Source organism: Grus americana, chromosome 13 (genome assembly GCF_028858705.1).
Source record: "Grus americana isolate bGruAme1 chromosome 13, bGruAme1.mat, whole genome shotgun sequence".
NCBI classification, from domain to species: domain Eukaryota; kingdom Metazoa; phylum Chordata; class Aves; order Gruiformes; family Gruidae; genus Grus; species Grus americana.
In genome coordinates, this window is record NC_072864.1 from 5330222 (window position 1) to 5355922 (window position 25701).

The 25701-nt window shown below is 41.6% G+C and overlaps 1 protein-coding gene across 3 annotated transcripts in view; it reads right to left on the minus strand.

Annotated features, from left to right (window-relative positions):
* Positions 1-17148, minus strand: part of PLCG2 (phospholipase C gamma 2) — a 78278-nt gene extending 61130 nt beyond the window's left edge. For 2 of the 3 annotated variants that reach the window (XM_054840717.1, XM_054840715.1), the window contains exons 1-2: positions 9150-9303; positions 3442-3681 (exon numbers count right to left, since the gene is read on the minus strand). In XM_054840717.1, the coding sequence (XP_054696692.1) occupies positions 3442-3637 (196 nt within the window). In that variant the 5' untranslated portion in view covers positions 3638-3681; positions 9150-9303. Of the gene's footprint in view, positions 1-3441; positions 3682-9149; positions 9304-16746; positions 16841-16951 lie in introns of those variants that run through there. The other variant, XM_054840716.1, reaches the window with a different exon arrangement.
* Positions 17149-25701: the final 8553 nt, after the last annotated feature.

The window sequence follows — 25701 nt, forward strand, 5'->3', positions numbered from 1 at the left end:
ATTTATATCAGTATAGCTAATCCTACATCTCCCTTGCTCAGGTCAACTTATTCCAGAATAAGAGTAGCTGCCTTTTTGTTATTGTGAGGCTTAATTTAAATCATTTCCAAAATAATATTAACCAAACTTGAAAAAGGCCCTTGCAATAACTATGAGTAACTGGTTTAGAGGAATTTGAGTGTCTTTCACACATTTACAGTTCACCAGCAAGAAAATCAGCACTACGACATCCACAATTCCCAACGCTATGCAGGGCAGTTTGACAGAGAAAAAAACCAAACAACTTTTTTTCTTAATTTCAAAGGGAAGAGTATTAAAATAAAGTATAAAAGTTGGTCTCCATCGTTTCTATTTATTAGCAGCCTATTTTTGTGTTCCAAAGCTTAAGAACTCTCCTCATTGTCTGATTTAGAAACACAAACCCCATAATAGATGCAAACATTCCATTTTCAGCTTCTGTAAAAAGCAGTTGCCAAACTTGAGTTAAAAAGCACACGCACAACAGGAAGCCATCTTAACTTTCCCACCCGTGCTCAGTATTAATTCTTATTGGACTGTAGCACGTGCAAATAACAACCATTACGATCACATCATGAATATTATTTCTGGTACAGCACAAGCATATTAAACAACACAACACTTCAGATGACAATTGTATGCCCTCAGCCACTTAAAAAAAAAAAAAAAAAAGTGTTTTTTCCACAAAGTCAACACAATCTACCAGTGAATACTTGGGGTCATTCATATGTATATGCCAAAACAGCTTTTCTCCTATCACAAAGTTGGTATCATCTCCTCAGTGTAGCTCCAGAGAAATAAAAAGTTTAATTCCCCTCTCATCGGTATTCAAGAAGCCCATCCATTTAATTATCAAATACAAAAGCTTCAAATATATAATTTATCCACTTTTTTCCCACTTTTCAAGCAAAAAGGAAGCCTGAGTCTCAGTCAAAAGAAGCAATAGCAGAATTTAAATAACTTAGTAAATAAATAAATAAATATTTCCTTCCTCTTCAGCAAAAACACTGTCAGCAAGTTAAAGCTGCTTTGACTTTCATTTCAAGTAGATACAGTTCATGGTAAATTGTAACAACTGTTCATATTATATTCTGAAACAATGCCCGCAAAATACGTCTGTTTTGGGCAGCCAACAGAGCAATATTCTGCATATTTGTGCTTTAGAGTATGACATATTCTCAGACCTAAAGTCCCCATCACTACAAAGGTCACTTAAATGTTGCTCCATTTAAAAAACAGCTACAGCACTACGATTTTGGGGGAAGGAAGCAGATGGCCTTTGGGTAAATCACAGGTCTATAGCTATATTCCCTGTTCTAGTGATGACTGCCTGTGTAACTGGAAGCAAGTCATTATCCTGCTGGATTATCCAGGTTTAAGAGTCAAATTACAATATTCACCTTCTTTTAAAAGTGTTAAAATCTATGCATAGAGCAAACTGTTTAATTATCAGGATGTATTACCACAAACACACACCATCCCCGGGAAGCTTTGATAAAAGAAGATTACAAGTCAAGTACTGAAAAAGTTAACCCCAAAATCTGGAATGCACAGTCTGTACAGCTTTAAATTTGGCCCCTCTATGCAAATGGCTATGATAAGTCTTAACTACCTGATCACATGTTGTTTTTGCCAGAGGACTCTAATGCCTCGTTCATCCACTAAGTAGTCATTTTCTATTTTGTTTTAATCTTATTGCTCTGTGCGTAACCCCAGGCTTTATTTGCTAAGCGTATTCAAGCCATGCTCTCATAACTGAATTATTCATCTCCTCTCAGGACTTTTTTTTTTTTTGCACGCTTCACTTTGGGATCTGAGCATATTAGAACCAGTAACATACTTGCATTCACATGCATCATTATGGGAAGGGATAATTACCCTCATTTTCCACATGAGAAACTGGGGCACTGCAAGATTACGATCCAGAGTACCTGTTAATTAGGGTGTCCAGACCTGTTTGCTTTTTCTCAGAACAGTGCCTATGACCATATTTTCACCACAAATGATAAAAAATTCCTCCAGACAACAGGTCTTTCCACATTACATTTCCAGTGGCAGGTCCAGCATGCACAAGGAATGAGACAGGAACCAATGGAAATAGTAGCAGAGATTTAATACTTGTAAGTAAGGAGCATGAAGGGAAGCTGCACAGACAATCCAAAAATCATGCAACTTCTCAGTGCCTGTCTTTGCAACCTTACAAACTGATGCACTTTTAACTTACTGTGTATTTACAAAAAAAACCCCACCTTCTAAAAATCCAAAACTCAACAGACTCCATTCTCCTCCTTCCCCATTTCTCTCACACTAGTGTGTACTCACATCCAGGCAGAGCACCAGGAGCATGGCTCCTGTCTGTTGCACTCCTGGAGTAATTGGTGCCAGTCACAGTTGCTCTGTGTATGGGGTAGCACTGAAACAGGACGATATATACCTGCTCAGCCTTCCCAGCTCTACAACTCCAAACTCTGACTTCTTATTACAATTCCTCTTCCCAAACAGTCCCAGTTCCTCAACTCCAAGCTACTCATATTAGCTGAGGCTGACCAATGCATGATTCTGGCAATTCAGGCAAACAATTCAATTCCTTTATTGAAGACAAACACCATGTAAAATCATGCCCATAATACATTAAAAAAAGGTTACCATATAGTCATATGCAAGCGCTGTAATTACATTATATTAACAGGAGCTGTACTAATCCCAAAAAATGCAGGCTGAGCTTGGTTGACATCAGCCATGCTCAGTAAGAACTGAAGATTAGTCTCACTATTCTTCTACCATAACTTTTGCAGTCCTATGTAGCTTTACACATCCGTTCTATTTCCCGACCTAGTTATAAATAGTAGGTTTAGTCAGTTCAGATATTAACTAAAGAGACAGTATCAACTCCGAACTTTGAAACCATCTCTTACATCTCACAGCTTCATCCTCCTAAGTCATTGATACTTTCCAATAATAGTCCTAAATAATTATTTCTATCCTGAAACAGCAAATTCCCTAAGAAAACAGGAATTTTAATTCAGTTTCTTGTACTTGGAGTTTCTTTATGGAGAGAGAAGGGCTAAAGTAGTACTAATCATTGAATTTACGAGGCATCTTGATGCTTAATGATGGAACACAGTTGTCAGTACTCAATTCATAAAGAACACAAGATCCACTATATTCAAAGATGAAAACTTTGAGAACAGGGCGTAGGATAAAAGCACGTTAATCATATTTAGATATCTAACACTACTTAAATAACGAGCTGCAGAAGATTCTTCACCTACATCGCAACAGTTCAGAATATTCTCTGCAAATTAGCAAGCTCTTTTCAGCCAAAAGCTTCATTATGTTATCAAAGGCTCGTTAAATCAATATTTGTCAACGATATCAATTTATTAGTAACTCCAAGTTCTGGTACACTTTGCAAATACTCACAGAAACCTTCAATCTTGTCAGCTGTCTTGCTCCATGCTACCTGCCTGGTTTCCATTATGACTTGAATAGTCCTCCTTTCTGGACTACTCTTCTTAAGACTGAATATTGTCATTACAGTTCCCAACTCCAAGGTCCTTTTGATCTGGCTTTTCTCATACTCCGGCAGTGCTCCATAGTCTATATTCTTTCTGGGCATTTTTTTAATTTATTTTAAATCAAACTTTTATGGGTTTCAGTGTCCTGAAAAAAGAAAGAAAAGGGAGAAAATTCAATATTTAAAAGAACATTTTTATTTCTTTAAAAATCATATTTGTGTAAGTTAAAGCTATCTAATAGAGACTCCTGTCCATACAAATATAAGGCAGATAAATGGCTAACATTAACAGCATCCTTGCTATTTTATCCTGAAAGAAAGCACGAACAGTCTTCACAGAGGGTGGCACTTTGGTAGACACACTGCTGCAAATTCTATTAAAAATGAAGAGCTGGGTGAAGCAGCTACTGCATGCAATAAATTGTGATCTAAATTTCTCAGCAAGACCAATGCCGCCCTTCTAGCTGCACCATACCATGAACTGCTTCCTCAGTCTTCTAACACTTCTCAACACAGCAGCATGCAGAGTTCCAGACCAAAATAAAGTCAGCAAAGGTCTATTTAGCGCAAATACATAAAAATCACATTAAGGGGCATAACTCCCCGTATGCTTTTATGCATGCATATCTTCAACTGCATGTACAGCCCCATCACTACAAATAAAGATTTACATCTCTAAAGGCTTAGCATTATAACAGAAAAAAAGCAGGGAAAAAAACCAACAAAAACCAAGAAAGAAGACCTGGAAGAAATACTGAATGTAACTATACCTGCATAATAAGGACAAAAGATCAAAATACAAAGAACGCAAAGCACTAAAATGCCAGAGAAAATAATACCTAGGTTGTAACAAATAAAGCATTTAAGTCTAAATAAAACTAAAGAACACATCAGAAACATGAAAAAAGAATGTGTTAAAACTAAAGCAGTACTATGTTAAAAACCTCTTCTAAAGGAGCAATATTTGGTAGCACTGTAGCATTTTCTGCCACATTTTCTACACCCTTTCCTACCCAAAAAATAGTGTAAATGCAATTATACTGCACTAATTCCTTTGACCATAGCAGTTTATTTCACTTACCAAGCCCCCAACTTTTTTGCCAGTATAACCAGTGGCGAAGGAAGGATTAGTTCCTGGGACGGTTACACAGTTCACTCTTGAATAGTTAGCCAAAAATGGTACCTCATAAAATTATTAATAGAATCCTGTTCTGCAATATCTAGCAGGTTTTTTGTACTGAGTATATCACTTATAAATTATACATGCACATCAAATGTAAATGTAAGGATAACACACCACATATTCTGTCCAAATGCACTTTCTTCTACCAAAATAGCACCTCATAGCACTAAGAAGTAAGAATGCACCTCTAAAGTCTTCAAATAGCAATGATGTCTTTTCCCCAGAAAATGGCAACTGTTACCAGTAGGCCCAAACTAAGATCGACTTCTTTAAACAAAGTTCAAACCCTGACTATTATTTATCTTGATTTGATGACTTCAGAAGTCTCCCAAGACATCAAAAGTGTGCATTTCAACCTTGCCAAATTCCTTTCAAGCATCAGATCTGCTTTTATTTACTTTATATAGAGATACTATTAAACCTTCCAGAAATATCTGGAAATCCATTTTGTCCTAAGTATTGACAATTTAGATATCAACACGAGAAGAGACATATTTGCAACAGATTTGAATCATACTCAAAACCCTTCTACTCTCCCAGGATTATTTTTTTTTATATTCCCAATGTTATCTTCACATAACCAAAGCTGTCCCCATGGTGAACTGCAGCAGGTTTGTTATTCTTCTTGCCCTGTATCGCTAAAGAAACATCAATTTGCCGCCTGAAGAGAACTCTGAAATCTGAGAAGGCTCACAGGCTCTGCAACCAGTGTTGCTGTCTTCTTGATATTACATCAGCAGGAGTGAAAAAGTGCAGATGATTGAAACCTAGCAATCCAATGACTACATAACACAAGAAATAATTACATCAGCTTGCATGAACTCTAACACTCTGATCTACATAATAATTTAAACCAGCTAACTGTCTTTCTGAGAGCTGTAAAGAAAATGAAGGGATAATATGAGTAAATTCAAATACCAAAATAAATATTGGCTATGACTAAAAAGTCTCAGTTTATGGACTTTTAAAACTTCTGTGTTTTTCCCACACAGTCCACTTTTCCTTACTCACATATCAGGTGGCAAGTATTTGTGCGCATACATTTGGGACACATCTTGGCACAAAACAGCTAAAAGAGAGACGCGTACACAGCAGCTCTCATAACTATTAGCAAGTTTCTGTGCTTTGGTCTCCCACACACCATTGCAGCAAGCAGCTAATTACAAGCCTGATTACTCCTCAGCGCGATTATTTACAAACAGGATGCCCTGGAACCTGCTCTTTCATCCATGTGCAAAGAAGGAAGAGTATCATTTTCACACAAGTAGCAGCAGCTGCTGCCACACAGTTCCCAACCGTCCCGCTTAACCACATCACTGAGCAGGACAGGTTTAAAGAATCTCTGTGCACATGCAGCCACCAGCCATAGCATCTCTGGTTCTCTTCCTCTCTCCTCAGTCCACTACTCTCCATCACAAGCTGTTTCAGTTTCCGTGTTGATAGCTAATTCGACCATGCCACTTCTCGCTTCCCCTTCCAACCCTCCTCCCCCTCACCCCATGTCACTATCTCCTGACCTGCTCTTCACTGCAGAGTGCTCTTGTCTGCTCTCTCTCATTAATACCACAAAACTGTCTTTCAACATCATGTCACTAACTGATTTCAGTGCAATGTCTGACTTTGAAGCTGTCCAATGCAGTCTTTCCAATTCCTTTTTAAATTCTACCACTTCAATAAACACTTTTTTTTGTAACCTAGCAGAGAAGCAAACAACAGTCCCTTCTTACCTGGAGAATGGCCTCTTCTGTTTTGCCCACAGTAAATTTGAAGTGCTCTACAGCAGTAACCATGTCTCGCTCCATGTTTTATAAAGCATTATACAGGTTATTTGGTGTTTAATACCTATAAGCTTGTTGTTGTAGTAAGAAAATGGAGTACCCTTTCCTTATAATACTGAAAAAAATATATATATACCCCAATCCTACAACTGAGAGGGAGTGAACAACTTTTAAGCAACAGCAGATTTTTGCCAAAATGTAACTGATCCTTTCTGACTCCCTGGAACTAATCAGATAATCATTCAAATTACCACAGGCTTGCATCTAACAAGACAGTCATAGTCATCTTGTCTTGCTACAATGACTTCTAATACCAGAAATGAAAGGAGGGCAAAATAAAAAATTAAATTCTTTGTACGGTGTCTTGTTTTCTGACAAAAAAAAGAAACGCTGACTTCTCACTTTGCTTCTTCATTAAGAATTGTAATAAAACAAATATGCCGTGATTTGGAACAATGTTTAACCATTTTAGTAACACTTCACTGCAATAACAAAAACCTCAACTTTTAAATGAGTATAGTTTTTCAGGAGACTATAACAAAATATACATCTGCTCTGCCTTTTACAGTACAAGGTGTAGCTGTAAAATGAAACGTGACTTAGAACAACACGAAAAGGAGTTTCTAAATACAGCTATTTAATAAAAAGCAATGCAGTAGGTTTTTTTAGAGATTAGTCCCTTAGTACAAAGGAACTGCCTCTCAGAGGTGGCTTCTTAAACAGTTTCCGCTGAATATAATATACTGGACTTCCCCTTTTAAATTAGCTCTTTCTTCCAAAAACAGAGCGAACGGTGTTTTTAGTCTAACTTAAATCCTAAGTCATAAGCTGAGTTTTTAACTTACTGTGAAAAAATACTGTAGCTGATGATATCTACTTCATCAGAAAAGGTGGAAAGAATGTTGTAATAGTTGATCAAACTGACTGTTTCTATAGTGTTTTGGCTACCTGCTCCAGTTTAAGAATGATGTCAGAGAGCTTCCTAATAGTAAAATGCATTAGACCTCCCAAAAGAAATAATGGAAGATCTTGATATCAGACTTAACCTTTCAAATATTAAGAGTCTTCTTACACTCACCCACAGGTGGCCCTCAGCCTTCTTACACCCATCACTGCACAACTATTTGAATCAACAATATTTCTACACATTCATGCAGCAAAACTCTGTAATGACCCTCATCACCCCATTATCTGGGTATGTCTGCACCAGCGGGGTATGAGCTACAAGACATCTTTATCTGCAACAGAAACATTACTGGTCTTCTACTAAAGAGTTACTAAAGCCTAAAGTAGAAAAGTCTTTACTTGCATGATTCAACAAGTGAGCTAATAATCGCAGAAACGTATCGTAAGCTTTGGTTTAGACACAGATACCAATACATGATTCTTTCCCTTTGATGGTAGGCACTACAGGAGCAAAACTTTGATGGTGTCCTGTACCACATGCAGAATTGGGACCATTTGTTACTGTTTGTGTAAGAGTAGTTTCTATATTGTTTTTTATTGAAAAGTCTGACTAATTTGGACTAAAAAGTCAACAAGACTCACTGCAAGTAACCAAGAGAAAACAAACAAAACAAAAAAAAAATAGTCTATCCAAAACCCTGTCTTTAGTTTTACTTCATTACAGTACTTCGGAGTTTCAGAAACAAACCCTTCTTATCTGAAGATCAGTCTACAACTCTTAACTCTTTGTGATAAAACAAAGAAAGAGAGGAAAAACTGTTGTAAAGGCAAATTATAAATGTACAGGCTGGCAAAGAACATCTCAGATAAGCACTGCTGAACCCATACTCTGTTACAATTTCACCCATATGACACAGCAGGTACTTTCCAGGCACACAAGGTCAACCAAGAAGACCAATCCAAAGTTTGACTCCAGTCAATTTCTGAGCTTTCCCATGAGCTCTGGGCACCCCTAGCTCTACCTTTGGATTCATTTAAGGCATCACCTCAGGCCAGCAGGCACTGCCTCAGCACAGCACCACCAGTACAGATATCCACCAGCAACACCAGTTCAGTACCAGAGCGCTAATAATTAATAACAATCAACACACGGCTCTTTGCACAGAAATTTGCAATGCAGCTGCTGCCCTCGGAGTCCTGCGGTCTGGCGAAAAGCAGGGGAGGGGAACCGCAGCAAGACGGTTGCCCACCTGCCACGGCCTGGCCGGGACTGCAGCCCTGGGGCCCTCACCCCGGGCAGAGCCGTGCACGCCGAGGGGCAGCTGTCAGGCACCCGCCGACTCTGTGAAGGTTTCCTTCCTTCTTCGGCAGGCTGGCCTGCAGCGGAGAACGGCCAGCCACAAGGTGCGGGATGGCAGGGTCCCCTCAGGGAGCCCCCAGGCTCCCTCGTCCCCTTCAGGCCAGGTGCCCTCCACCCCATGCACGGCCCTCCCTCACCCCAGCTCCCTGCAGCCCCTCGCCCGCTGCCCAGCCCTCTCAGCAAGCCCGCTCATGCCGACAGCCCTCTGCCCCCTCACAAGCCCCTCCGTCCCCGCCAGGTCAGAACCTTGCAGGACACGGCCGCCCCGGCCCGCCCCAGCCCTGCGGCACCTGCTGCCCGCTGGGGCCCGAGCAGAGCCGGCGAGCCGGAGCCGCGACCGCCCCTCACCACCGCCGGGCCACTCTGTGCCCCCGGAGACGCCCTCACCTGCGCAGCGGCGGGGAACTGCCTCCCGCGGCGACGTCGTGCTGGTGGCGGCGGCGGCGGTGCCTCCGCTCCCCACGTCCCGCCGCGCCTCTCCGGGGTTCCCACTTCTGCTTCTGCCGTAACCGGGAAGGGGCGGGGTCACGTGACACCACCCCCCCCACCCCCACCCCCCGCGGCCACCTACTGGCGCGCGGGGCCGGCCGGGCCGGGGCAGCGGTTGTTGCCCCGGGCGCCCCTCAGCCCGCCGCGGGGCTCTGCGTGGGCTCCCTCAGCGGGGACGCTGGGCCGGGGCTGCTCGGGACGCCTCGGCCCCGTCCCTGGTGGGACAGCTGGTGTCGAGGCGAGCTCCCTGCTGTCACTGTCCCCTCAGGGCCCCGGGCGCGGCCACGTTCCCCCGTCCCCCACAGCCATGCCCCGAGGCGGGAAGGAGAGGCGCGGTGCCCCCCTCCTGACAGGGCGGGCTGTGCGGCTGCTGTCCGGCCAGTGAGGGTCAGATGTTCTGCTCGTCTGAAGAGGAAATTTCAGTAGCTCGGCTGAGAATCGCTAAATGATTGAACAGTAGCTTGAGAGGGTGAGTTTAGGAAAAGGCTTTAAAACGTCACTGTTGCCAAAGTTTTAAAGTTAAAATTGTCTTTGTAGTGGATCCCATAAAGTGCATTATATCACAACCACCTCAGTTTATGAATGGAAATACTAAAAATATTTAACAGTGTGGGATTCAGAAGAGTAGCGATAGGACATGACATGCTGCTTCCAGGTCAAGCCCAGACACTGCCATGAAATTTGAGGTATCAGTCTTGTCCCAGACCTATTTGACAAAGCTGGGGAGAATTACTACAGCCATAGGCAGAATATCAAAGTCATCACAGGGAACAAGTCATGCCAGTTCAGAAGACTACAAAACAAATGCCTAGAAACCAAAGCTGGGGATGGTACAGTGTTTGCAAGGAACACATTTCCCTATGCAGAGGAAGCTCTTGACCATTTCTTGCAAGGGCCGCTGTGTGTTACAACAGCAGAACCCATGTTCCAAATGCCGGCTCCCAAACACTGAGTCTGGCAGAGATAGCTCTTCATCTCCTCTCCTTCCAACACTGGTATCTGGCACAAAGGAGTGAAAAGGACGTGCCTTTTGACAGACTAGAATCTCATCTAATCTATTGAGAGGAAAAAAACTTTTCCATAATTTCAGTCAGCTTTATAAATGGTTGAACAGTGGTCAAACATTAAGATATCTGGAATGGGTTAGCGACAACAAGTTTTCTAACAAACACCACCACCAATACTGCCTAGATGCTTAGATCAGAAAGAGAAGAAAAGTTGTAGGAGCAATTTGGGAAACTTTTCCCAAAAGCAAACTAACAAGCCTTTATCATATTCAAAAGCACCTGAGGGTTTCAAATGAGTATGACTTATTGGGAACAGAACTGAAGATGCATTCAAAATATACCACCACAAAAGGAAAAGAGCCTAAAACCCAATACTTGTGAAAGGTGTGGATCATTTTAAATGCAAAATAAAAAGACGACAATTACAGTCTCATCATTGTTCACTATTTCATGAACCGCTAAAGACTCTTCACATTTTTCCAGATGCCAAACCTGGGAAAAGTTTCCCTCTTTCTATCATGTGACACAGTTTCAAATTCACAGAACAACATCTTACGGGAGACATGATCGTAAAAGAATGAGAATAGCAGAATATGTATCAATCACACCAAAGTGTCTCTTCCATACCTTATTTTTAGCTCTTCATCATTTAAACCTTTAATGTTTCATGTTGAAGCTGCCTTTGAAATTTTCTGAACAGTGACAGAATCCTAGGGCCAAGCAGCCAAGTTCCCCAGCTGCAAAAGCTAATACCTATGGCCAAAGCCACAAGGCACACACCACAGAGAGCTGAAGGGTGCAGGTGATCCAAGGCATTTTACAAGCAGAAGATAACAGTATTCTCAGTCCCAGCTGTCAGATCCAGGATTCATCTGGGTACGTTGACAGTGAATCTAAGTTCCAGCAAATACCAGCCTCAGCAGCCCCTCCTGGTTCTGCTTCACTGTGCCAGGTACCAGCAGTCTCCTCACCAGTCAGATGGCATAGCTTCAGCACAGGAACCACCCTTGAATAACCCACAAGCCACACAGGCATGGACTTGAGCATCTTTATGACAGTCAGAGACTTTGCTGCAGAAGTTAAGCACTGCTGCAAAGTATACCGGACTTTGGTCTAGACATACTTCAGTGTGGTTGTGCTCAGTGGTGTCCTGGAAGGAAGACTAAAACCTCCCGGCTCTCAACATTTCTTGCACAACCTTAGACGCACCTGATAAAACTCTCTCTTAAGCTGAAGAGTCATTATATAGTCAAAGAAAATAGGTATGTGGAAGAAAATCATAGCTGCAGTGGGGATCATAACATCAAATTCCCTAAATTGCTGGATGTAACAAGATCTCAGCCGTATAGATGGAGTAAGCAATCCTTAAAAACAAATCAATAAACTTTTAGAAACACCAGCTGTTAACTCAGCACATCCACTACACTAGAAGTAACAGTACTCAGACACCCTCACAATCACAACAGAAGATTCAAGTTACTGTCAGAATCAGCAACTCTGCCATCCAACTTTCAAACCTTGAAAGCAGGACCTTCCAGGCAGACAACAGATTTTCCTGTAAAGACTATGGGCCTCAGTCATAGATAATTACCATGTGACACGTTCACTCCTTTTTTGTAGCAAAAAAGCCTGTATACGTGTGCTGAGGAGAGGTGTGAGAAAATTAGTTCACTGAGTTGAAGAATCTGGCCCCAGCAAAGCCTATGTTTTTAAAAAGGAGAAGGTTAGCCACTAGAATAAAATCTTCCTTTTTTCCTTTCTTTTTTTTTTCAGTTTAACTTTCTTATTACAATTTTAAAAAGCTTTTTGAATCATTAAAAATATAACTACAATTCATACTATGAGATCTGAAAAGAGAGTTTTTCAGCTGGGAGTACATTTTTACATTTCAGTCATAAATCCCTCAGAAAGCAAATTTATAGTGTTGACGCTGACACTTTCTTAATTACAGCACGGGAAACTTCAACCCTGTCTTACTGTTGTATTTGGTAATGAAGTGTTGATTACTTCCCCTGGAGAATAAAGCAAGGCATGAAAGAGAATCACAGGACTGCCTAGGCGGTCTCATGGATATAATAAATAACGGTCACAAAATTGGTGCCACTGCCTCACAGGAGCTGCAAAGAAAACAAAGCTTTTGTGTAGAAGGCAGAAGTAAAATAACTTTATCCCATCAATTGTAAGAAATGTTAAAGAGTCATTAGGCAGGAGGAACAAATATTTTAGAGACTGTCACTGACAGACTGTCTCACCTAAGTATTTACTACACCGTCATAGATAGCACTTGCACTCCTTAGCAGGATGTACTTTAGCTCAGTTAGATTTTCTGGTTTGAGCTACAAAACCTATAAGCAGAAGTTTCACAGAGAAAACTTCATTTTCAAGCTTTTCTTTTATGACCTTTTCATCTGCAGGACTCCGAAGCAGATTTTACACTCATCGTCAAGACAACTTGCATACCACCATTTCAGGATTAGGTGTCAATCCAGTTTCCTATCAGAAAGCACATGCCAGTTTGTGAGCGAGAAGTCTGTGATCATTCAGGACTAGCTGAAGACAGTTCCTGGACTGGTATTACCTCTGCAGAACTGTTTACTGCTTCTTGGCTGGATTTATGAGACAGCATTCACACACACATCCACATGAACTGTTTGGCTGCTGGGATTCTAGAAGCCAGTGAAAGCAGAGGGCACATTGCTTTTTTGTAGCTTTCATTAAAAAAACTAATTTATTTCATCAAAGTTTTTCCCTTGCCAAAGAAAATGAAATTGCTTATGTACAGGATGTAGTAATCGAGGCTAGTCCTCGACTCGATGTTGCCTGAGGTCGCCCAGCAGCCATTGACCAGCTGCCCCATTCCAGAGCTGAGACGGCAGCAACTGCTGCAGCCGGGAGGGAGGAAGGGAAGGACATGGCTTCCAGTGATTGTTGTCACTGGCAGAGCAGCAGTGTACCATCCCAGCTCCTCACAGCAGAAAATTCAGCTATGCTGGGAAGCCTTGATCGGGTTTTAATGATCACCTTTAATGTCTCAAAGGGCCTTCATAGCATGAAGCTGGCATTTCAGAGTATTGTCCAGCTGTAGCAGCACAACTCAGGTAACGAACTTCACAGGGGAGCCACCTTCAAACACAATCATACTGGGTGACAGGTCCAACAGCCTCAGTACATCTCAGCATAACGGACTTCAGGCTCCTTGCAAAGTGTATTTCTTGTAAGAATCGTTCTAGTGTATACTTGGCTCTGTTCTTATCAGAGTTTATTTTCATCTTGGTAAATTACTGTCACTTAATCATAATATTTAAAGTAAATACTGATTTAAAGTAAACTACTTAAGCCATTAGCAGATAAGCTGACATGAAGGAAGGGAGGTTGTACTTTTAAGCGGCTGGCCTCTTGCCTGCTGCAGTGTTTGCCTGAGTCCTACAATGTTCAGCTACTCCCCAGTGGAACCACCCTGCCCCTTGTTATTTGCAGGCACTGCGGTCAAACAGCTTCTGGGGACTTACTGCCCTCTGCCCTCATACACAGAATACAGTACTATCCCTTGCAGTTTGGGTAACAATTTTCATTTGTAGATGTCAAAACAATTTGAAAAAAGAATGGAAATCTTTATTTCACATTTTCAAAGGCATCAGACCCAGAGAGTGGGGAGGTTTGCCGGAGATCTCACAGCAGTAGCACGCCTTGGGCAGAACACGTCTTCCAGGTTTTATACTAGTGTCCTGACTTGGGAATGGTATTTCCTCACAGCAACGCTAGCTATGCCAGAGGAAAAATTTTCATTTGTCCAAATTATTTTATTTAAAGTTTCAGATGAGCAGCAACTCTGCTGTGTGTGATTTGGGATGATCAATAAAAACCAAAAAATACGTGCAAGAACATTTGAACTGTCAAAGCGTGGGGTTTTCATACACATGCTAAGTATCTATTTACTCAGTGTCTTGGGCTAGTTTTGCTGGCTGCACAAAACACCAATGTATTTAAAGGGCTTGCAATCACACCTTCAGATGAAATGTGAAATACTACATCCACTGCATCCACAGTGGTGAAATGCTAGCAGCTCGTTACCAGTACTGCCAACAGTGAGAAATTCAATGTTACCAAGGCTTCAGCAGAACAGGAAAACTGCAGGAGGCTCTGCGGGGAACTAGGAAAACTTTTCTCCTGCGGTTTTTAAGCCAATAAAATGAAAATCTTTCATAAAAACAATGTGATTGCAAGTGGAAAGCACTGAAAAAACCCAGCATTTGACAATAGTTTTGAATGAAGTGAGTTGCAACTCAGCAGGAAAAAGTCCCGATCTTCCCCCTAGTTACCTTTCAGCCTTTCATTTCTTTCCCACTAGATAGCACCATGGGTGAGGTTAGGAGAGAAAAGCGCTCTGTTCTCATCTGCTGTAGCCTCCTGCTCTCACTCACGATCCCCGTAAGCTCTGAGAGGTGTAAAGAAGGATAACTTAAGGCAGGCTGGGCACAGTGATGAGCAAGGAGTGTTTAGCCACTGCTCTGAACTCCTCACCGGGAGCCATGGTGGGATCTTACGGTGTGCTGCACAGACAGGAAGAATACACGCCGAGCACTGCTGCAACCTGCCCTCTCGCTGGTCACTTCCCATTTTCCTCCCATTCTGCTTCAGCAGTCTTCTTAACGTTGACTTTGTTACTGCTGGTGGAAGATCTTCTGGGACCATTAAATAGACATAGCCCAGGTCTTTCTCTACTTTATACACAGCTGGTTGCAGGGATTTATTATTGTCTAAGGCCTTCCCTCAGCGTGCACAGGAAGGGAGGAGAAGTTCCTTGCATCTGTGCTCACTCATGCAAAGATCAGCTTTAATCAGTCACATGCTACATCAGAAAAGTTTAGAAAAGCCCTCTAGCTAATCAAAGCACTAGAATTAGCTGGGAATGGAGAGAGCATGCTGGTCCTAATACAGATAAGCATGTAATCACGTAAAAACACATGTCAAAAATCTCACTAAAATCAAAGTGGGATTGAAAAATGTAATGATGTACTTGAGTGATAATTTCTGAATAGGGATAGAATGAGAGACACTCTTCTGGAATATGCATCGCAGACACGTGTGCCTTGGAAGAGTGTCCATCTGGCATATCTCTAGGATCAGCATATTTGTATAGCATGCAAATCGTTATTGCAACTGCTGTTATCTTTATGCACTATAGTCATAGCTGAATGAGTCACACAAAAGGGTCAAAACCTTCTGTTCTACTTTTTATGATAAGCATCTTTTTAACATACAGTGTTAGAGACCCTGTGCGTCAACAGATCGAGGTAGGAGTTGGTATGGGGTGAAGTATAACAGACCTGGGCATAGGGACCCAATCTCGTTAACATATTTGCTAACAATTTAAAAGAGAAAATTTAGGTAATATATCTACTAATGGCTAAAATCCTAAAAAAATTAGATAACTGGGATAGGCTGCTTAATGTTTATAGTCTTTCAAACTGCCTTCTAGCTTGTAGAATAAATCAGAGTAGCTGTGGTAGAGTCTGCTGGGTACTCTGGGGCTGGTGGGTGCAAATTCGCTGAGGCCCATGGTCTGTAATAATGGTCTTCTCAGTACCGTGCAGAGAAAATCTAACTTTGCAGCTTCAGAATCACCTCTATTGGCAAAGGACCATTTTTCAGAAATTCAAGGAGATACCAACCACCACGACATGCTCTGTTTCTCAAATATATGTTGTCATAGTAGAGTTGTATTATTTCACTGATCATATTAAAAACATATGTAAGAAGCCTTTTGCAGCTCCCAACAGATTTTATTTGTGCCACAAAATTCAGAAACTTTGCTATATGTTTGTAAGTACCAGCTACCAACACCTTCTCAATCAGTAATAACTGACTGGAAATCTGAACATATACCCTGCATGAGATGTTTTAAAAACGAACATTAAACCTGAACTTTTCAAACAGAGAGAAAAACATAAAAAACCAAGTAACTTTCTTTCAAAGGAAAATTTCTAACATTTCTCTCATTTAACAGGAGGCAATGTCTAGAATGAAGAAAGAACTAGCAATGTGAATTTGCAAATGCTTATTTAGCTTGAACTCCAAATTGGAATGAATTAAAAATAGCTCGGTTACCTTCAGCTGAGCATCCAGGCCTTATTTCTGTGTGGTCCTGACATTAAAAATTTCACACACACACAAAAATTGTGTCTTCCAACTTTTTTTTTTTTTTTTTTAGATTGGGCTAGTAATTTTAAGATACCATTCCCTCCTTCAAAGAAAATTATTTTTACATTTGCTTTATGATTAAGAAGTCCTTTTATTCTGGAGCTAAGCTACAGAATATTTTACAGGAGAGCAGACAAAAGCTAGAACACAGAAGGCTCTGCTAGGTAATTTAAACCCAACTGTCTTCTCTCCAGAACCTTTCTGCCACACATCAGGAATTATTTAAGCCCATTTCTGCAAAGGATAGCTGCCCTGCTGAGTCTCAAAGGCGGCAATACAGAGCTTACCTTTAATCCTGTGCAGAATAATGAATGATATACTGCTGAGATTAGCAAGTCAGTGTCAAATGGAGGTTTCTTCCTCTTTGTACTCTGATTCCACCTGGGTAAAAGCACACTGTTAAGACCCCCTTAAGCGTACAAAAATCTCTAATCAAGTTTTCAGCAGCCTGGGCCTTTTGATTAATTTAAATTTTTTAAAAAAAGCTATCACCTTTGATGGCACGCTGTTCTCCTTCACAAGGACAGATTTTGTTATGGCTGTTGCTAACAGGAAAAAAAAAATTTAAAAAAAAAAAAAAAGGAAGTCATAAGAAAGAAAGTGGAACGCTAATTCTGAAATAAGTCACTTCCAGCCAGCAAGACTCTCTCCTCTTCTACTCTCTTCTTGGGCTGAGCTCTTTTTATGCTGTGTCACTTGCATCACGCAGTAATACCTTAATAATGCCCCCACCTGAGCTCAACACAACAATTGTTACAGTTTCTGATTTGTCTTAGGCAAATTTTGAATTGGTTGCTTTCTGGTTTCTAAACTTTTGGGATGCCCTCTCTTCCTGTTTTTAAGGTTTTTTTCTGTAACCAAGGGAGTTCATAATTTACTTTTGTAACAAACACTAAGAGTCTCGTGGACTGTGCTGATTCCAGCAGCTGGGCTTTAAGGAAAACATCTAAAAACTCTAATCCTTAAAAAAAAAACCAAAACCAAAAAAACCCCATGAGAATTGAAAGCACTCATTTCTGTTTCAAGATATGCATTTCTAACATATACATATATATATATATATATATGCAGCCTCTGTTCAGCCACGTGCTGTTAGGACAAAAATAGCTTACACGTGGAACCAAGGATTTAAAAGTTAGACCAGAAGACAACTCCTGGTTTATTACCCCAGAGGGAAATAGATTAAAAGAAGGTTCCCTTTGTCAACAACTGATAATTTGCACTGATAATAAAAATGTTAAAGCTGAATAATACTAGTTTTCTATTGATTTATACTCAAATAATAATCATAATTTATAAATAGATCTATAGATAAATCTATTTATAAATAAATATGATTTTTAACATTAAACCAAAATCCAAATGTTTATATCAAGACAGTGTTCAAATATGGCAAGACAGAGTTCATTTTTCAAAATATTTTATGAAAACTAAGCAAAACATGACACCATTTGACCAAAAAGAAAACATAGAAAACTAAAAAAAAAAAAATATTGCAGAAACATAACTGGAGAGGTGGTTCCTTGTAGGACCTCTAAAGAAAAATAAGAAAAACCTGCTCCCCATAGGTAACAGGCACCAGCTTCCACTGGTCTGGCTGCTGACGATGGCAGAAGTCTTCAGTGGGACGAGGAGACCTTGGCTACTCCAGCTGAAGGAAAGCCTCAGTTACTAAGCAAAGAGAAGAGCTAAAGGCGCTTTTGGATGGTTTCAGTAGCCTAACAATAGCCTGACATTGGCACCTGGCTTTGCAACAGCAGTATAGGATATATTTTGCTAAGAAAATAGCCAAACTAAAAAAGCAGCAAAACAAAATCCTTGCTACTGTAGAAAACCAAAATGTTTTCAGCCTCCCCCTACAGAAGAGATCAGTGAGGGGCTTTGATGTCAGGGAGGAGACCAGTCAACAGAATCAGAAAAGACCAGGGCTGGAGAAGTGGATGTCTCAAACCCTTCTCATCATGCATCATGCTTGGTGTTTAGCTTACCTTCTTGTGAAGAGTAGCTTGCTACCCCCAGAAGGAGAGAGATAAGGTCAATGGGAAAGCAAGGTATTACCAGACTGTGGCTAATTTTTTTTTTTTTTTTTTTTTTTTCAAAGAGAGGAAATAATGTGTGCAGAGCAGCAGTGGTTCATACTGGGTCAGTCAGGAAGTGTGGGGCTGGCTATTTAGAAGACATATTTTTGTTTCATGTTTCTCTCAGAGAACAAAAGCATACAAGAAAACTTTGTTTTACCTAAAAAAATGCAAAGTTGGAGTTCACCTATAATTAACTATGTTATCAATGGACATCATGTTTCACAGTGAAGAATGTCACTTCAAGTGGAATACTTTGCATCTGCGACTGCAATCATAGAAATGCAATTATAGCTAAACCCCATGCTCCTTTGGATCGTAGCACAGCAAATAGCAGAAGACAGGACAGGAAAACAATGGGAGATTATTAACTCTATTCCCGCAGGTGAATTGCTGAGGCATAATTGGTTTAAAGCTGAAGTTTCACATACATCTTCATCCAGCGTTTATAATGGAAAAAGGCAGTCCCTCCTCCTGCTGCCCTCGTCTGCCTCTTGCCGTCTCTACCCCAACAGGTCCCTGGTGCTGGCACAAGTGTTCGTGCAGCTGCCCCGTGAGCTCCGTGTTGATCTGCCAAAACAAAAGCACCAAACAAAAAAGGAAGCAATTCAGGGTTGGCCCATGTAGATAAGAACAGGGCTAAGGCATGTGAAAACATGAATCCAAAACTGACATTGTGAATGTTGCAAGTAATGGAAAAGAGAGAATCAGCCGGAGGAATGTCTCTTTAAATTACAAAGCAGCTTTTAATGTGATCTTTCATGATCATTACCCATTAATGGTAAACTAGCTGATAATCTTTACTGCTGTATCTGTTCATGCAAAATTAATGCAATAAAACCACTCAGAAGCTCACAATAGTCCTTGAACAGCAGAAGTTGGCTGAAATACCTGCAATTCGATCTGTGTGTTACAGTTAGTTACATCTATCTTCTGATGAGGAAGCTGAAAAAAGTGGCTCTGTAATTAAGCAAAGCATTGTGTGTTTTGAACTTTGTTAATGAAAAATCCACCCAGCCAGTGAACGACTGTTTCTTGTGATGACAAGGAGAAAAGGAAAAATCTATTGTGCCAAGACATCTATGAATACCTTAAAATCCATCAAGAGGTATCACAGTTGATTTGCAAAAAGAAGAAAATAAACAATTTGTCAATGATACGCGGGGGGGGGGGGGGGGGAAGAGCATTTTGCAGACAGAAAAACAATCACCACATTTTGTGAAAACATCCATGATGATTAAAAAAATTCACCCACACTAATAATTTTTGTTGAAATATCAAGCAGAAAAGTTGAGAGTAGAGCTGCTTTGGAAATGCTATTTCTTGCTGACATACATTTATAAATTTTTTTAGACCTTCAAACATCATGGCTTTATTTATGTGTGTGGTGAGAACAAATTCGCTGCCTTCCCAGACCTGTTCAAAAATGATGTTTAATCATTCTATCAAAAAATCAGCCTCTGCAGAAAAATTTGGATCAGCTGAAGATAAAATAAGCTGCAATTGCTCCTCAGTGTGTGTGGAGCTCCTGCGTCATGCTGGTTTAACCCTACCTTCTTTTCATTTTTCCTGTTCAAAGGAAAGATAAATGTTTTGGGGATAGGCTGGTTCTACTAGCATAATGAGGATGTTTTATAATTAGTCTTTCCCTGAAGTACAGAAGAACATCAGTCTTTCTGGACATGTTTTAGTAGAGAAAAAACAAGGACTAATGGCCAAACTTCTTGTACAGAAGTGCTGGGTTACTGCAGAAGGAGGAGAAAGCCCAGGCAGGGTGACAATCCTGGTTGATTTTACAGGATTTTTTTTTTTTTTTTTAAGAAATTACAGACACATTTTTAGCAGCTGATTTGCAACCGCTTTTTCAAAAAAAATACCCTAAAATCCCGAGCACAGGCACTCTTTATTTCTGCAGGGTTGGCTACAGGCCCCTGAGAACAAAGAGCATAATACTAAAACAAAGGACATAACTAAGGCTGTGCTGTGGTTTTTTAGCATCAGGTCACATTTCAAACGCCACCATCTGATGCGCTGCTGTTGTGTGACCACTGTCGGGCCATTTATATTCACAAGATAACGGTGGCGGCTCATTTGCTTGTTCATACCACTAAGGGCGGAAGTCAGAGTAGGGCTAAACAAAACTCTTGCAAAGCATCCAGGAGAAACCGTGAACCCTATGGAAAGCAGCTGGCAGTTCGTTTTCTTCCCTCATTTGACCTCAAATTGTTCGGACAGCAGCTACAATGGAGGTCACTACGGCAAAGGGGACAGGGACAGCTATCTGCAGAAAGCGCTGCGTAGGCATCTTGAGGCCACAGCAGCACTGTCAGCCTTTTTCAAGGGACTCAAAACATCCCATTGCAATGTGGTCTTCCCAGTCCCCTCACCAGAGCCCCTGCATGGGTGCAGCGGTCTGCACAGCACGGGTTTGGCATGTCGGGGCAGACTTCCTCCTGGGATCGCAGCCGCAGCTGCACTCTTCTCTCCCCAGCTCTACTACTGCTCCTCAGTGACTTTGAGCAAGCCACTCTGTGCCTCAATTTCCCCAACTGTAAAATGGAGAAGAAGGTACTTCTCTTTGCTGAGGTCTTCTTGCTCCAGGAGTACAGGAGGCAGAATTTGTGAATACAGTATTTATCAGCAAGACAACACTGCTAATGCTAGCATTATCATTACGATTAACATTGCTATCATTTTACTACTGGAACGGAATCTATACTAAGAAAAAACTATGTTGCTGTATTTAGAAACTAAATCTGCGTGATTGTAGCACTGAAAAACAATTTGTAATTCTGAGGCCAATATGACAACTCTACTTATTTATATTTCTGTTTTCTCAGCCACCATATGATAGAACCATGTTGGCAAAAAAAAAAAAAAAATTTAAAAACATTAGTTGTTTATGGCAACTTTAACATCTTCTATACTGGTTTCCTGAAGGCAAAAGATTATGTAATAAGAAGAAAGTCATATTACAGCACTGAGGGTTGAAATTAGCGTGATAGATTTAATTTTAAAACAATACTGGCCCTATCATGTACTTACAGATAATAAAACATAGCAGATGATTTATAGGTGCTGCCACTGAGAATATAACACAGGAGGAGACTCCCAAAGTAATATTCCTATTCATATATGTCACATTACATTTATATGTCCCTTCTGTTTCGTTTCCTCAAGCTGGAAGCTGTGGTGTGTGGACTGTAAGCCTCAGTCAGCAAACGTGCTCCAGCTCCAGTTCCACTCCTCTTGCCTAGAGCTCTCAGCTATGATAAAATATAAATATAATGATATAAATCAGCAAGCCTTCCAGGAGCTCCTGGCTGCCGTGGTTTCAAACCAGTGACCCAGAAACACCAGCGAGCATCTTTGCATTATTCAGATCCCTAAAGTTCTCCTCTCCCAGAAGATTAAAATAGCATCGATGCTATTTGAGAGCACTCTGACACTTGTTTTAACACACATACCAGGATTCGTGCCCTTTCTTCTAGTACCCTCTACGCCATCCTCCCTTTTAATGATAAACTAGTAATGGCTCAGTAGGTCCAAACGTACCAGGTGTTTCCATGATCAAGATCTGGTTTTTATGCTGTGCATTTTGACGAGCCGTGAAGAAGGCGCATGGAGAGACGTGGCTGCTTTTCTTGTCGCTGGGGGCTGCAGGGCAGAGAGGAAGGAGCAACATAAGCTCCACTGGCAAATAACTTTATTTCCATAAGCTGCAGTGTATACAGCTTATCATGCTTGGGCATATGAACAGGACACTGAAATACAGGTAGGATCCTGTCGTGGTTCTGCCCCAGCCGCTCACTCGCTCCCACCCATGTCACGATGGGGGAGAGACTCAGAAGAGTGAAAGTGAGAAAACTCGTGGGCTGAGATAAAGACAGTTTAAAAAAAGCCACTGCACACAAGCAAAGCAAAATGAGGAATTCATTCCCACTGCCCATCACAGGCAGGTGTTCAGCCATCTCCAGGAAAGCAGGGCTCCATCACACATAACAGTTACTTGGAAGACAAACGCCATCACTCTGAGCATCCCCCCGCTTTTTCCCCCAGCTTTATATGCTGAGCATGATGTCATATGGTATGGAACATCCCTTTGGTCATTGGTGTCAGCTGTCCCGGCTGTGTCCCGTCCCAACTCCTTGTGCATCCCCAGCTACTCCGCGGTGGGGTGGTGTGAGGAGCAGAAAGGCCTTGACTCTGTGTAAGCACTGCTCAGCAGGAACTAAAACATCCCTGTGTTATCAACGCTGTTTCCAGCACAAATCCAGAACACAGCCTGATTCCAGCTACTGTGAAGAAAATTAACTCTATCCCAGCCAAAACCAGCACAAACCCCCATCCTGAGAATAACCCTTCCTCAGCCTCTCCTCTGTCTCTCTGCTGTGGCTAATCCTCGGTTTTTTGTTCCGCTGCTGCTTCTGTGATACCACGATGCCACTCACTGCCTGTATCCAGTATTAGCAGCCTTTCTGCTCGGGATTCATTCAGTAGAAATGTTGCTACCTCAGCAGAAGCGTACAAGTTTCTGGCTTGGCTCCTAAGCACTTTTCTTCACGCTGAGCAGCCACAGGGTCTTTTCGACTGGTCTCTTTCAAAGGGGAAACATAATTGAGCAGCTAAATCTGACTGCATCAGCAAAGTCACCTCCAGACACCCCAACAGCCAGCAGCACGAGGTGTACTCCAGCCCTCTGACAGCTATAAAACCTTACAACACCCAGAAAAGATGCTCTCTTTCTGTCTGTGCCACAGCCCTTCATCCATCCATCAAAATGAAATCACACAACATGACCAAACGCTTCATCCCACCATCACCAGTTGCATCTGCTCTTCCCAAGGGTCCTGCGTTTGCACGGGCACATGGTAAACCAGATCAAGGAACTAATCCAGAGTAACCCCAGCCAGGTTTTGTTTGCCTGGCACCAAGAGAAGAGGGTTGCCTTTCTTCTGCCTTGCACTTCATACAATTATGCCATTACAGTAGGTTTTAGGCTTCAAAATCTTGACTTCCGCAGTTTCTCAGTGACTTTTAGGTTTTATCGTTTAGCTCATCCACGCAGGCTACTTAGTGACTAGTGATCTCTTTCTAGATCATTTACAACAAAGGTGGATTAAAGATCACTTTAGCTACTAGCTCAGCTGGTTTAGTCTGCCAGCTTGACTTTCTTCTGGAGATAGGCAAGTTTAGCAGCTTATCTTCTCCAATCTGCTCTTGTACGTGTGACCGATATTTGAATATGTACATATCCCATGATACGCGTTTTTAGTCCTTTGCATGCTATATGTTACTAGCCATAGTACAACAAGCTTTCTTTGGTTTTAGTAATTGCTACAAGAGCACGTACACAGTTGTGCATCATATTGCAAATATTATGTTGGGATTTAACAACAGGGAAGTGAACAATAAGAACAACCTTGTACTGACATTAAGCTTAAATAAAATGAAAGCAAAGGTCTACTAAGTTATAACTAGAAGTGGATGCAGGATACTGTATTGATCACATTCTGAGTACCAGAGGTTCTCATAGCTGAGAAGCAGACTGAATTCAGACTTTCCTGATAGTTAGATCTATAATTTGAGACTTTTATAAAATACCGTGTTTACTAGTAACAGCAGGAAGAAGACCCTAACGCAAACAGAATTTTTACTATTACCATCAGGTTGGAACATCCTTCTCTTATATCTACATAAAGCAGGGTTTGGGGTTGTGTGTTTGGTCTTCAGGATGAGTAATATTTTCCTAGGTAATGATTTGCTCTTGGGAGGTCCAGCTGATTAGCTTCCTGATAACCTTGGATGGAGAGCATTAGTGAAGAGCAAAATGACATTATAAAGGAGAAAAAAACCCAAAACCCAAACAACACTTACCAAAGAGCAGACAAGGACTCCCTGTCTGGATAAGCGCAGCTTGATAGGTTGCTTTGTTAGGTATATATTTCAAGACTTCTTACAGAAGCTCAGATTTATTACTGAACATGGCTTTGAACGTGCTGAAGTCCAGCGAGGATCAATTTTCCATATTATTACTGCGGAAAGGGTTACATCAGCACTTGCAAAACTGCCTGCGAGTCTGCATTAGCATTCACAAATGAAAGATGTCATATTCAAACCATGCCTTTGAAGGTGCCCGAAACAAGCTCGTTTTCTTTCCTAGACGAGCCATGCGAGGGCAGCAGAGATTGTGAAACGGGGAGCTGCTGTGCCAGGGCTTGCGGGGACAGGGGTGGCACTGCCCAGGAGGGTGGCCCCGGCCACCCTGGCTCCTGCCTTGGCTGCCTTCGTGGCTGCTGGGGACAAGCTGTTGCAGGGACTCCAGCCATCCGTGCAGGACATCTCACGGGATGTGGAGGCCGTGAGGAACTGGGGCCGATGTCCGGAGAACCAGAAAATACATAACTCTACTGAGGCCACAACATTTTAAACTTTTAACGTTTTCGATTTAGTTCTAGTGGGAACGGCAAGAAGCATGCACAAAGCGCAGCTCTTCCTCAAGCTGGCAAATGTCACATTCCCAAGCTGAAACATGAGCACAAAAGCGGTTGAAAAGGAGAATAATAATGTTTGAAAGTCTGTTTAGAACAGATGCACGTTCACATCCCTTTCATCCTGTGTCCACAAACAACTAGTTTACTTTAGCAGCAAGTTTGTCCAAAGCAGACACTGGGCCTGCAAATTCTCAGCCTCCCCAAAATTTTAGAAGCAAATATTTATAAACACGTGAAAACAGAATATGATGATGGGAGGTATTGGGTGGCCTTTACGGTGGGCAGCACTACTCACTCCAGCTATAAAGCAGAGAGGGGAAACGGTACAGAGCAGCCAAAGCCTGCGTGCAACTTTCACGCCTTGAGTAGAAAAAGCTCAACACCGAGATTTCGGCTGCGCCTAACCCTGATTTCCAGTGTCTCGGTTAAGCCTGTTTGACTTGGTGACACTCAGCTATTATTTTACAAAGATGGTGCCATTCATCACTCCATGGTGAGGCCAAACCACAGTTCCAATTTTTTCCTTGCGTATTTGTGCAGTTGCCATGAGATGGAGCCACACACCAAATCCCAAACGCAAGCAGATGACTACTAAGAGCTTTTAGCTCTTTTTTTTTTTTTTTTTTCCCCCCACTTCAGCCAGGTTGAGCCTAAAACTCCATCCAAGGTC